Below are 12,027 nucleotides of genomic sequence, written 5' to 3' on the forward strand. Positions count from 1 at the left end.
CGGGCTCTGTGCCGACTCCTCGGAGCCTGGAGTCTGCTTCAGATTCTGTGTCTCCCCCTCTCTCTCCCCCTCCCCCACTCGTGCTCTCTCTCTCTCTCTCTCTCTCTCTCTCTCAAAAATAAATATTTAAAAAAGTATAAACTGGAATTCTGGTAGGATTCAAATTATTTTCCATGAAACACTTAGAAAACGCAAGAAAATCAGGAGTTACAACTCAATATGGTAGGTAGGGTATCACCTAGCTCCTCACGCTGGGTCATGAGCTTTAGCTGTTAACAAAGCTAGGACCCTCCAACAGGCCTGGTTTGAGGGAGAGGTCTGCGGGGTATCATCCTCAGAGATTTGATTCATTGGGGCCCAGAGAACTATATTTAAACAGATATCTTGGATGATTCTTTTATATAGCCAATTCATGAAGCAACATTTGGGAACCATAGCTCTAGAATATCTTGGCTCTTATACTTTACATTGGAGGCACAAGATTATCTGCTCTAGCATTTGGAATGAATCTGCAATATATTTAATGGGAATTAAAATAGTATTTAACTACTTTGCAGGAAGTTACTATTTAAAACCCGGAGATGATGAATAAGATGAATATAGTTTATAATAAAATAGCAAAATTGCATATATCATAATTGTGTCAGCTCTTCCAAAGTCACAGATATAAAGTTAGGACCTTTTCCTTTTCTGAATCTACAGATCATGCCAATAATCCTGAGTGTTATTGCTGCTTGTATTGGATTATTATTTCAAGTAAAACTCAGTATGACTTGTGTCAAAGACACCGTTTCCTTCCCAGTTAATTTTGTATATATTGCTGTACTCTACCTTGGTCGCAATAAAGCAACTACCTCGTATTCGTATTCTAAGTTTTTGTTCTCCTCCAGACTGCATAACCTGCAATGCCAAATTTTACATGTCCGAATCATTGATTTGGATGAAGAGCGACTCATCAAAGTCCGTTTGGTACATGATTATCCTAATGGCTAAGAGCTTGGACACAAGCTTGACACAAAGATTGAGTTGAGGAGATGGGCAGGGATGAAATGAAAAAGTTTAGTCCTAGGGGGGAAAAAACCCAAATAATAACCATAATGGTAGCCGATAACATTTATTGAGCACTATAATTTAAATTTAGGATACATAGAGATCTCTATGGTTCTCTGTATCCTAAAATATATCAAAATATGGAATATAAAACTTTATTCCAAGTATCTCATTTCATGCAGTATCTCATTTGTTACTCATAATAACCCTGTTATTAACTGAATTATGTCTCTCTCAAAATTCATATGTCAAAGCCCTAACCCCCAATAGACTGTATTTGGAGAGATATGGCCTGTGAGGAGGTAATAAAGATTAATAGAGGTCACAAGGGGGAGGCCTTAGTCTGGTAAGAACAGTGTCCTTACAAGGAGGGGAAGAGACATGATCTCTCTCGCTCTCTTGGCACACAGGGAAAGGCCGTGGGAGGACACAGCAAAAAGGCAGCCTTCGGGGCACCTGTATGACTCCGTTGGTTGAGTGCCTGACTCTTGATTTCAGCTCAGGTCATGATCTCACGGTTTGCAAGACCAAGCCCTGTGTTGGGCTCCACATTGGGCATGGAGCCTGCTTGAGATTCTCTCTCTCCCTGTCTGTCTGCCCCTCCCCTGCTTGTGCTCTCTCACTCTCAAAAAAGAAATTAAAAAAAAAAAAAAAAAAAAGGCAGCTATCTACATGCCAGGAAGAGAGGCCTTCCCAGAAACTAACCTTGACTACACATTGATCTTGGGCGTAAAGACGTCAGCACTGTGAGAAAATAAATGTGTGTTGTTTGAGCCACCCAGTTGGTTGTTTGAGAGACCCAGTTGCCATAAGAAAATCCAGTTTTGTCATGGCAACCCTATAGGACTCATACAGCCCCTATCGGGTAACAGCTCCATTTTACAAGTAAATGTAGAAACAGATACAGAAGAGAGACTCAGGGAATGTATAATAACCTGTCCAAGGTCAAAAAGTAGACAGAAGAATTTTCAGCAGACTGGATGGCTACAAGATCAGTCTCAAGGTAAGAAGTGCCAGAGGCAAGAATACTTATTTATCATTATTTTTAAGTTAAAGTATAGTTGACATTCAAGATCCTACTAGTTTCAGGTGTACATCATAGTGATTAGATGTTTTTCTACGTTATGAAATGATCCCCATGACAAATCTAGTTACCATCTGTCGCCACACGTTATTAGAACATTATTGACTATATTCCCTGTGCTATGCATTACATCCCCCTGACTTACTCATTTCAGAAAAGCAAGTTTATGCTTCTCAATCCCTTTCACCTCTTTTGCACGCCCTCCAACCCCTCCCACTCTGGTAATCAGCAGTTTCCTGTATCTATGAATCTGTTTTCTGTTTTGTTTGTTTATCATTATGTTACTTATTTTTAATTTTTGAATGTTTATTTATTTTTGAGAGAGAGAGAGAGCGCGCAAATGAGGGAGGGGCAGAGAGAGAAGGACACACAGAATCTAAAGCAGGGTCCAGGCCCTGAGCTGTCAGCACAGAGCCTGATGTGGGGCTCAAACTCACAAACCACGAGATCGTGACCTGAGCGGAAGTCAGACGCTTAACCGACTGAGCCACCCAGGCGCCCCTCATTATGTTTTTTAGATTCCACATATAAGTGAGATCTTACAGTATTTATCTTTCTCGGTCTGACTTATGTAACTTAGCTTACTACCCTCCAGTCCATCCTCGTTGTCACAAATGGCAAGATCTCACTCTTTTTTATGGCGGAGTAATATTCCATTGTATATACATGCCACACCTTCTTTATGCCTTCATTTACTGAATGCACTTAGGTTGCGTCCAGATCTTGGCTACTGTAAATAATGCTGCAATAAACATAGGAGTGCACATTCTGGTGTTTTTGTTTTCTTGGGATACATACCTAGAGCTGGAATTGCTAGACTGTTTGGTAGTGCCATTCTGGTAAGCAAAAATATTTCAAACCTAGAAATAGGTTTTCCAACAACACAGTGAGATTCCTTATATAATAGTCGTATTGCTGGATTAGAAATCTAGGCTAAGATGGGGCACAAGGGTGGCTCAGTCGGTTGGGCATCTGGCTCTTGGTTTTGGCTCAGGTCACGATCCCAGGGTCGTGAGACGGGGGTCCGCATGGGGCTCTGTGCCGAGTGTGGTGCCTTCTTGGGATTCTCTCTCTCCCTCTCTCTCTGCCCCTCCCCTGTTCACACACACTCTCTCTCTCTCTCTCTTTTAAAAATAAATAAATAAACTCTAAAAATTTATTAAAAAAAAAAGAAATCTAGGCTGAGAGAAGCAATCTTGTAGGAAATGTCACGTGGCTCAGAAGAGGCAGGGAGGGGCTTTTATCTGTTCTCTGAGGCTAGATGACCTTGGGAGCCAATTCGGGAAACATTTTCCAGCTTGACCTGGGGAGGAGCCAGAAGATAAAGTTTGGGACAGCTGTGAAAGCCTGATGTCTCTACTAAGACAGAACAAGGATAAAGACCACATCCCACTGTATTTAGAATACAGTCCACGTTCTTTCACATGGGCTGTATCTACAGCATACTCTTGGGATTTATTACCCAAACCAGGACATTTTGGAAGGTGAAAGGAAATACTATTTCAATTTTTCTATTACGATAGGTTAAGCCAGGACAGTCCTGGGCAAACATGGATACAGCTTTGCAGTAGGGTCCTGCCTTGTCTTACGTCATTTCTCCCATTCATGTATCATACTGACTTTCTTTCAGTTCTGTGAACACATCCACATCCAAGCCGATTCTTTTTCGGAGACCCCACACCTACTTTCACGCCGCGTGATCCAGCCCTTCTCTCTTGGCCTGGGTCACTAATCGGTAGTGGTCACTGTTGGTCAGTTGCTCAGCAATCTTCCCTGCTTCCTCCTTCCTAACCACTCTTTGATTTCATCCTGCCCCTACCTCATGAGACCCCTGCGCTCGGAAACTCTTGACCACATCCTTAGTCCGGGGAAGAGCACTGACTGAATGAGCCCATCAGCACACGGCATTGCTCTCTCTGGCCAGTGACTTAGGGACAGTGCATTCCCTGGGCGCTGCACGCAGGCAGCACAAAACATGCTCAGAGGTGGTTTGAGCAAGCTAAACAGTGAGGGGGTGGGGGGATGGTCACGGCCGCTACTGCCACGGGTGTCAGGCACTCAGGATGCATCTTCAACACGTGCCTGGAGATGCTCAGTCATCATATTCACATTGAAGCCACAGGAAGGAAGACGGGACTGGGAAAGGCGTGCTCCCTCCCTGGAAGAGTAGATCTCAGAAATGACACAAATTACCCCCATTTACCTGCCATTGCTAAACCCTAGTCACCAGGCCACACACAGTCACAAGGGAACATGAGAAACGTAATCTTTATTCCCGGTGGCCCGGTGCCCTGCCGAAACCTGAGCATGATGGATGTTGCTGGAAAACTAGCGGTCTTTCTACAAGGTGGCTCAGCCTGAAGGGCAGAAGTTAGTCTCTAAGCTTATTTTTCTTTTCCTCTCATGTCAAGGAAATGCAACTAATCCTCAAGTTGCAACCATCGCTAAATGAGAGAAAGACAGATTTCTATGTTGTCTGAGACATGATCCTAAGAAGACCCGGGTTTAGAAGGAAACAGACACTTTGGGCAGCAGAGCAGAAAGAAGAACCAAGCTCCTGAGGACGCGGTTGGGCACCGAATCCCCCAGCATGAAGCTCTAACTCTTTGTGGGTTCGAAGGAGTTAGATGGGTCCGAGGAGAGATGTCCTTACTGTGAAACCACTCTGGTTCACGGTCCCTTTCTTGTAGTTAAGGCAGCTTGAAAGCATTCCCTACAGGCCTTCCTAAACAGCCAGCCTCTTTTACAATCTCTCTCAGCAACCTCTTCTTTGCCTTCACGGCACTTACACTAATTTCCAATCATTTATTTGTTGTTTAAAGCCACTCTCCTCCGCGGGGCGGTAAGCCAGGAGCTATGGGACTGGAATTGTTTTGCTCTAGGAAGTGAGGTGAAGTGGGTTAGCACAATGCTCGGCGCACAATAGGCTTGTAAATAGATGTGCCATAAAGTGACCCTAATGAGCCTCGTTCAGAGAGACGTTCAGAGAGAGTTTCTAAAGGTAGAGAGAGCTAGAGCCACGTGAAGTGATGCAGAAGGACAGCGTGGGGGAATCAGCCTTTCCTGTATTCTTAGGTTTTTTGCCATAACCAGTTTTTCAGCTACAGCCAACATTTGTTTTGTAGGGTTGGCAGTGAATTGGTTGAATATTGAGCCTCCAGTGCATAAATGGGACCAGAGGGCTTCTAACCACCTCCCATGCTGTCACTTTGCAACCTTGAAGCAATGCCTTCCCAGGCGCCAGAGGGCAGGATGTCTTATCTGCAGGTGGCAGGGCTATTCACATCTAGCTCTTAGACCCAGGGCTTTGCCCCTGAGGGCGTGTTTCTGGCTGAGTTTTCTATTGCTTACTCTTCCCCTCCTCCCCAAACCTTGTGTCATTCTTTTACTTCTGGTAATAGCAAATACATTAAACAATGAACTTGATATGTTTATATTTACAGGTGATCTCTGAAGTCACTTACATTCCACTCGGAAATGTAGGTCTAACATCTTTCTGTCTCGTACACTCATTGTTTCTTCATATAACCCGTGGCATTAATTTTTAAACAATATGTAACTCAAGGCTCTGTTCTAGTTAAATGTGATTATTACACCGAAGCTCGGGGGAAAAAGTGTAACCACGACAACTGAAAGCAAGTAGTCTTTACTTTCAAAATCGATGTTTCGATGAAAATTGACTTTTAGCAGGGCCAATGCGAGTAGCTATCTTTTATGGAGTGCCTACGTGATTCAGGTGTTACGACGGGTAGTTTATACAATGCAAGCAGCAACATGTGTTTAATCCATGGGAAAAGATTGGTGCTACAGGCTCCTCTATGTTCTACAGAATGAGTAGTTGGAATCGTTCAATAATAGGAAATTATTTGAGTTTGAAAATTTTCAGAATTAACATTTGCATTAAGATAGTACTCACCATATGATTATGAGTAACTCATTACAGATGCAAATGAATTGAAAAGAAGTTTCAAACATTTGATAAAGTCCACAGAATAGTTGAGTTAAAAACAATTCTTTTTAAAAAATTTTTTCAAATGTTTATTTATTTTTGAGAGAGAGAGAGAGAGAGAGCAGGGGAGGGGCAGAGAGAGAGGGAGACAGAATCCTAAGCAGGCTCCAGGCTCCCAGCTGTCAGCACAGAGCCTAACGCGGGGCTCGAACTCATAAATCGAGAGATCATGACCTGAACAGTAGTCGAACGCTTATCTGACTGAGCCACCCAGGCGTCTAACACAACTCATCAAAAAAAAAATTTTTTTTAATGTTTATTTATTTTGGAGGGGGGAGGGGCAGAGAGAGAGGGAGACAGAATCTTAAGCAGGCTCCAGGCTCCCAGCTGTCAGCACAGAGCCCGACGTAGTGCTCAAACCTACGAACTGTGAGATCATGACCTGAGCCGAAGTCAGACACTTAATCTAGCCACCCAGGCGCCCCCAGAACAACTCACTTTTTACCTGTAGGATTATTTTTTAGATTTGTAATTATCCTTCTATAAAATTTTTGAGATGTGATTCATTTGCCTCACAGAATCGTGGATATTTTGTTTTAAAACAGAAAATAAAAACAGGCATTTAATGTCAGCCCTCTGTCTCACCACATCTTCTCCCTCTGGTTTTCTGTTTCCGAGCTCCTTGAGGCTGGGACACGTGCCCCTCCCACCCACCTCCCTATAACCTACAGGGTCAACTCTGCAGGTGTTTAGACAATCCTGACGGCGGTAAGAAAGATTATCAGTGTATGAATACCCCTATGCCCTGGAGGGGGGCATAGTTAATCCAAGATCCCCAACTGGGATCTGGGACCCAGCTATGGCAGCTTCGCTCCTTAGGCCCCCCCTTAGTGGCTTCTCAGCCAGATGTAGCCTCAAATTACAATATCCCCTTTCCACTCTTGTCCCCATCCTAGACAGGATTGAGAGTCTCCATGGTATCTACCTCTGAGTTCAGCCTGACTATCCAATTTACTACCTGGGAGTCTTGCCCTGAATACCTACGAACATTCTATAGCCTGCACGGACACACCTTGTTCAATTACCACTTACCTGCCCAGTGCCTGAGTTCTACCTCTATTATAAGTTCCCCAACAGGGGGTTCTTCTCTTACAATCAGAATCAAGCCTAATGAGTACATGTAATATGTCAAGATTACGTGGCCAGAAAACCCAACTTTAGAGAAGAGATTTACCAAGAATTATTTCTGAAAGAATTAAGGTAAATGGTCAAGATAGATCCCCCAATATCTGTCATCTATGTTTTATTCCAGCAACTCTCCCCAAACTGTTAAATAACTGTTACAAGATGTTACACACATAATAATTCTTACTTTAAAAACATTGATTTTAGGCTTATAATTCTAGAAGAATTGTAAGTTCACCTTAAGCTGAAAGGAGGAAGGGGAAATGCAAGGTCAAGTACAGAGAGGGCTCTGTATCCACATCTGTATCAAAAAGCTCAAGGAAGACAGAAAGTGAAGAAACACAGCTTGTAGCCTGGCTAAAGTTTTGGCTCTTTATCTTGTTGGAGAGAAGGAAGACACGATCTATTCACTGCTTCCTTCGAAGGATCTTTGTGTCAGGAATCACTTGGGATCTTTCCCAGGAAAACTGTCACAAAAATTACCGACTGTTAATTATCTAATTTAGAGTGAAGCATACCTTAAATTAGCAACTTAAATGCAGAAAGACCCCCTAAGAGTTCATGTGTAACTCACATCTCCTATGCTGGTGTTTTCTGCATCACCACTGTCCTGGGAACACCCTTGGGGCACTGGGTTTTGCCTGCCTCTGCGGTAAAATCAGGGTAAATGGCAAGATGGTTTTCTCAGCATTTGTTAACAGATCTGAGGCTGGGTCATAAGTCTTTTGCTTCCCCATCTGCTCTCGAATACCAGTCACTTACGACTGACTCCTGCAATGTGACACATGATTAAGCCACAGAAGCAGAATTTGTGCTTCAAGAATTTCAGTTTTAGTATAGTATATTCACATCGCTTGAATGGTACCTCTTACTTCCTTCCACTCGAAAGATTCACGGAAGTGTAAGAGTGCAAAAAATTTAAACATATTCCAGCATTCAGGAGCTAAAATCTAGTACATTCTCTTGAAATTTTTTTTTCTTTCAGAATAGACCTTTCAAAGTAAGGATATGAAGAATTCAGATATTTTCTTACTCCTTTTTTGTAAGTTACTAAGATGGAATAATATTGTTGCATGTGGATGTTTAATTTATCAGGGATTCTCAGTAGTTAAGAGTGAGGGAAAAAAAGGTAATTTTAGGTATTACTCAGAGTTTTCTAACCTCTGCTATATATTGATTTAAAATTCTTTTCAGCTTACATACATAAATAAGGAGCATGAAAGTAACAGATCCACACAAAGAATATACTTGACTGAGATCATGGCTTTTGCCTGATTGGTTCCCCTTCTAGGGAGGCCAGCTGAGCTGAGAAGACACTGAATGGCTCAATGATTAAGAACAAGTAGTGAAAACATCTTCCCATCCGGTGCTGTGGACACGTGTAAAAGCAGAGGGTTGCGAAAATCAACATTAAGCGGGTAACTCAAGGTCAAGAGCTCAGAGAAACGTGTCCACATGAGTAAACAGAACAGGGCCTGCCACCAGCATTGGGGACAGAGGGGACAGAAGGGAGAAGGCAAGGAATCCGAAGGGCAGGCCGAATAAATGCAAGGTGCAATCCGTCAAAACATGTAGGCAGTTTAGCGCCCCGAACTAAGGATGGAGCACGTTAGAAAGGCTTAGGATAAAAATAAAAATAATAATAATAATAAATAAATAAATAAATAAAATTATGACTCTCTCCCTTACAGAATAGAATGGGGCTAAGTTTTCTTGGATTTTGGTAGAAATCCTTAAGAACATCCTTCATATGGAAATTTATGAAGCAGGAGATAGTCTTTGTGTTGGGGGTGTCCACGACCCCGTCAGGTTTGCCGACTTGCCATAAGGACTCCCAGGACTTACATAGTCATACTCACAGCCAAAGACCACATTGCAGTAAAAGGATCACACAGTAGAGACAAAAAAGGGAAAACGTGCATGGGGAGAAGTCCTCTTCCAGAGGAGTCACAGAGGATGTGCTTAACTCCTCCAATAATGGGTTGGGACAGCACAGGCGAAATGTCAACTAGGGAAGCATTAGACTCAGTGCCCAGGGTTTTCGCGTGGGGATGGTCATCTAGGCACCCTCTGCCCGGCATGTCCCAAAATTCCAGACTCCCCCAAATAAAGCAGGTGTTTGGCATCACCACATTGTTTCAACAGTTTATGTGCAGTGAGTCACTTATAATTTAGGGGAAGTTTTACATCAGTGCGGAGAATTGTTTGCCCGCCAATTTCCTCGATGCCAGCCCAGGGCCAAGCCCGCGGGCGGTACTTCTAAGGAGAGATGGCTCAGACCTGTTGTATTGACCCTTCCCATAACCATTCCCCCCTTTTATTTCCAGTCCAGATGTGGCTGGCTTTGTGTGCCAATGGTTATCTAGAAACCTGTCTGTGATAAAGGCGACTCAAATGAGTTAAAGAACCTTACCTTGCATGGTCTGAATTTTCAGCTCGTGCTCTAGAGTCTCAAGGGTCTGCATATATTATAACAGGGTAATTCCCCAAAGCCGGCCTTGAGGTGGACTGCTCAGCTGGGACTCGCTCACCTGGGATGTGTGTGGGTTCTCCAGTGACCAGATGTACACCCTGGCATGTAAGAGACATAGTTTCAACAGTGCATTTCTTTTTTTTTTTTAATTTTTTTTTTTCAACGTTTATTTATTTTGGGGACAGAGAGAGACAGAGCATGAACGGGGGAGGGGCAGAGAGAGAGGGAGACACAGAATCAGAAACAGGCTCCAGGCTCTGAGCCATCAGCCCAGAGCCCGACGTGGGGCTCGAACTCCCGGACCGCGAGATCGTGACCTGGCTAAAGTCGGACGCTTAACCGACTGCGCCACCCAGGCGCCCCCAACAGTGCATTTCTGAGTGAAGTCAGAGGGGGCCAGAAAGAGAGAAAAGTTGATGAGGTTCTTCAACTAAGAAAATGCCACAGGCTTCACCAGCAGCCTCTCACTTTCCTGAAAGTGTAGTGTCTCTGGGACATGAGCAGAGAAGGTGGATATTAATTGCATAGACTATTCAATGACACCCAGCAAATTTGGATGTCTTTGACTGCCTAGGGAACATGGAAGGGCTTTTGGATCTTCATTTTCCTTGGGAGGGTGGGGTATGGATCCTCAGAAACCAACGTTCTGTGGTGTAATTTCTTTTTTTTTTTTAAGTTTATTTATTTATTTTGAGGGGGGGAGAGAGAGAGAGTGCATGTGAGTGTGCATGGGAGGGGCTGAGAGAGAGGAAGAGAGAGAGAATCTCAAACAGGCTCGGACTATCAGTACTGAACCCCACGAGGGACTCGAACTCACCAACCATGAGATCATGATCTGAGCTGAAATCAAGAGTCAGACGCTGAAAGGTCTGAGCTCCCCAGGCGCCCCTGGTATAATTTCTGATAGCCCCTCAAGGATACTCAAGAAACTAGTCTGATATGTCAAGAGGAGCAGGCTGCTGTCAACAAATGAGCTAACGTGTCATGCAGGGATATAGTCCAGTGCACACAGGCAGACCAAACACAGTGGACTGAATGGCCAGATTCAAAAAGCAAGTGTGAGACAGGAGGGCCTGGGAATGAAGATCCGGAGTGCAGAGCCAAGACTCGGGGGGCCTTTACATATCGATGGCTTGCTAATTTAAAATATTTACACATTGAGGGGCGCCTGGGTGGCTCAGTCGGTTGAGCGTCAGACTTCGGCTCAGGTCATGATCCCGCAGTTCGTGGGTTCGGGCCCCACATCTGGCTCTGTGCTGACAGCTAGGAGCCTGGAGACTCCTTCAGATTCTGTATCTATCTCCTCTGCCCCTCCCCCGCTCGTGCTCTGTCTCGGTCTCTCTCTCTCCTCTCTCAAAAATAAATTAAAAAGCAAAATAAAATATTTACACATTGTGCTGTATGGCAATCCCACAGTAATTATCTCCTTTGATCGTAAGAACCCCGTGAGGTTATTCTTTTAGTTATGGGAAATGTCACGTTAAAATGCAAATATTTAAAATTGGTAGCAGCAGCTCTTAACCGTCAGAAATAGCTTTAGCTGCAGTTGTAAGGCAAAGCATTACTGGGAACTGGACTGAGGTTTGACGTGGAAAGTAAAGTAAAGGCACACTGCTTTGGGGAACCGGGCGGCCACTCTTTCTGTCCCATACCCTCCAAAAAACTGTTGTAACTTTGACCCGATGTGACAAAGGGTAAGAGTTTTGTAAAGTGCTGCTTCCAACGCGCAGCCTCAGAACACACTCCAAACGAACTTGCTCTGCTGCTGGTTTCAAGCGCAAATTAATGAGATACCGGCACTCTGACCACCTCACCGAAGGACCGGGAAAGAAGGGTGGGCGAGCCTAGCGGCCAAAGGAGAGGAAGCCAGGACAGGGGGCGGGTCTTCCGTGGCGAACCCTTGCTCGTCGCTGATTGGTGGAGGCGATAGGCCGCGAGGGTGGGTGTGTCCCGGGAGGCGGGCGCGCGCGCGCGCGTCGGAGGACCGGAAAGGAGGCGGGGCCGCGGCGGCGCGCGCTCCCGGAACGCGCGCGGGCGCAGGCGGCGCGGATCGCAGGGAGCCGGTCCGCGGCCGGAACGGGGTCCCCCGTGTGCGTGTGGAACGGGGCTCGGGGCAGACGGTCGCGATGAACACGGTGCTGTCGCGGGCGAACTCGCTGTTCGCCTTCTCCCTGAGCGTGATGGCGGCGCTCACCTTCGGCTGCTTCATCACCACCGCCTTCAAAGACCGGAGCGTCCCGGTGCGGCTGCACGTCTCGCGGATCATGCTGTGAGTGCGGCCGAGGC

The 12,027-nt window shown here is 45.0% G+C and overlaps 1 protein-coding gene and 1 long non-coding RNA gene across 2 annotated transcripts in view; both read left to right on the top strand.

The window, feature by feature from the left end:
• The first annotated feature begins 1,782 nt into the window (after window positions 1–1,782).
• Window positions 1,783–5,570, top strand: LOC121039637 (uncharacterized). The gene is made up of 2 exons (XR_005794896.1): window positions 1,783–2,053; window positions 5,260–5,570. It is a non-coding gene; the product is annotated as an uncharacterized LOC121039637 (long non-coding RNA).
• A 6,177-nt stretch (window positions 5,571–11,747) lies between these two features.
• Window positions 11,748–12,027, top strand: part of SPCS3 (signal peptidase complex subunit 3) — a 12,464-nt gene continuing 12,184 nt past the window's right edge. The window contains exon 1 of the mRNA XM_040489872.1: window positions 11,748–12,010. Coding sequence (XP_040345806.1) covers window positions 11,868–12,010 — 143 coding nt within the window. The 5' untranslated portion in view covers window positions 11,748–11,867. The remainder of the gene's footprint in view (window positions 12,011–12,027) is intronic.

This window comes from Herpailurus yagouaroundi, unplaced genomic scaffold (genome assembly GCF_014898765.1).
Source record: "Herpailurus yagouaroundi ecotype Mexico unplaced genomic scaffold, PumYag 181, whole genome shotgun sequence".
Classification (NCBI taxonomy): domain Eukaryota; kingdom Metazoa; phylum Chordata; class Mammalia; order Carnivora; family Felidae; genus Herpailurus; species Herpailurus yagouaroundi.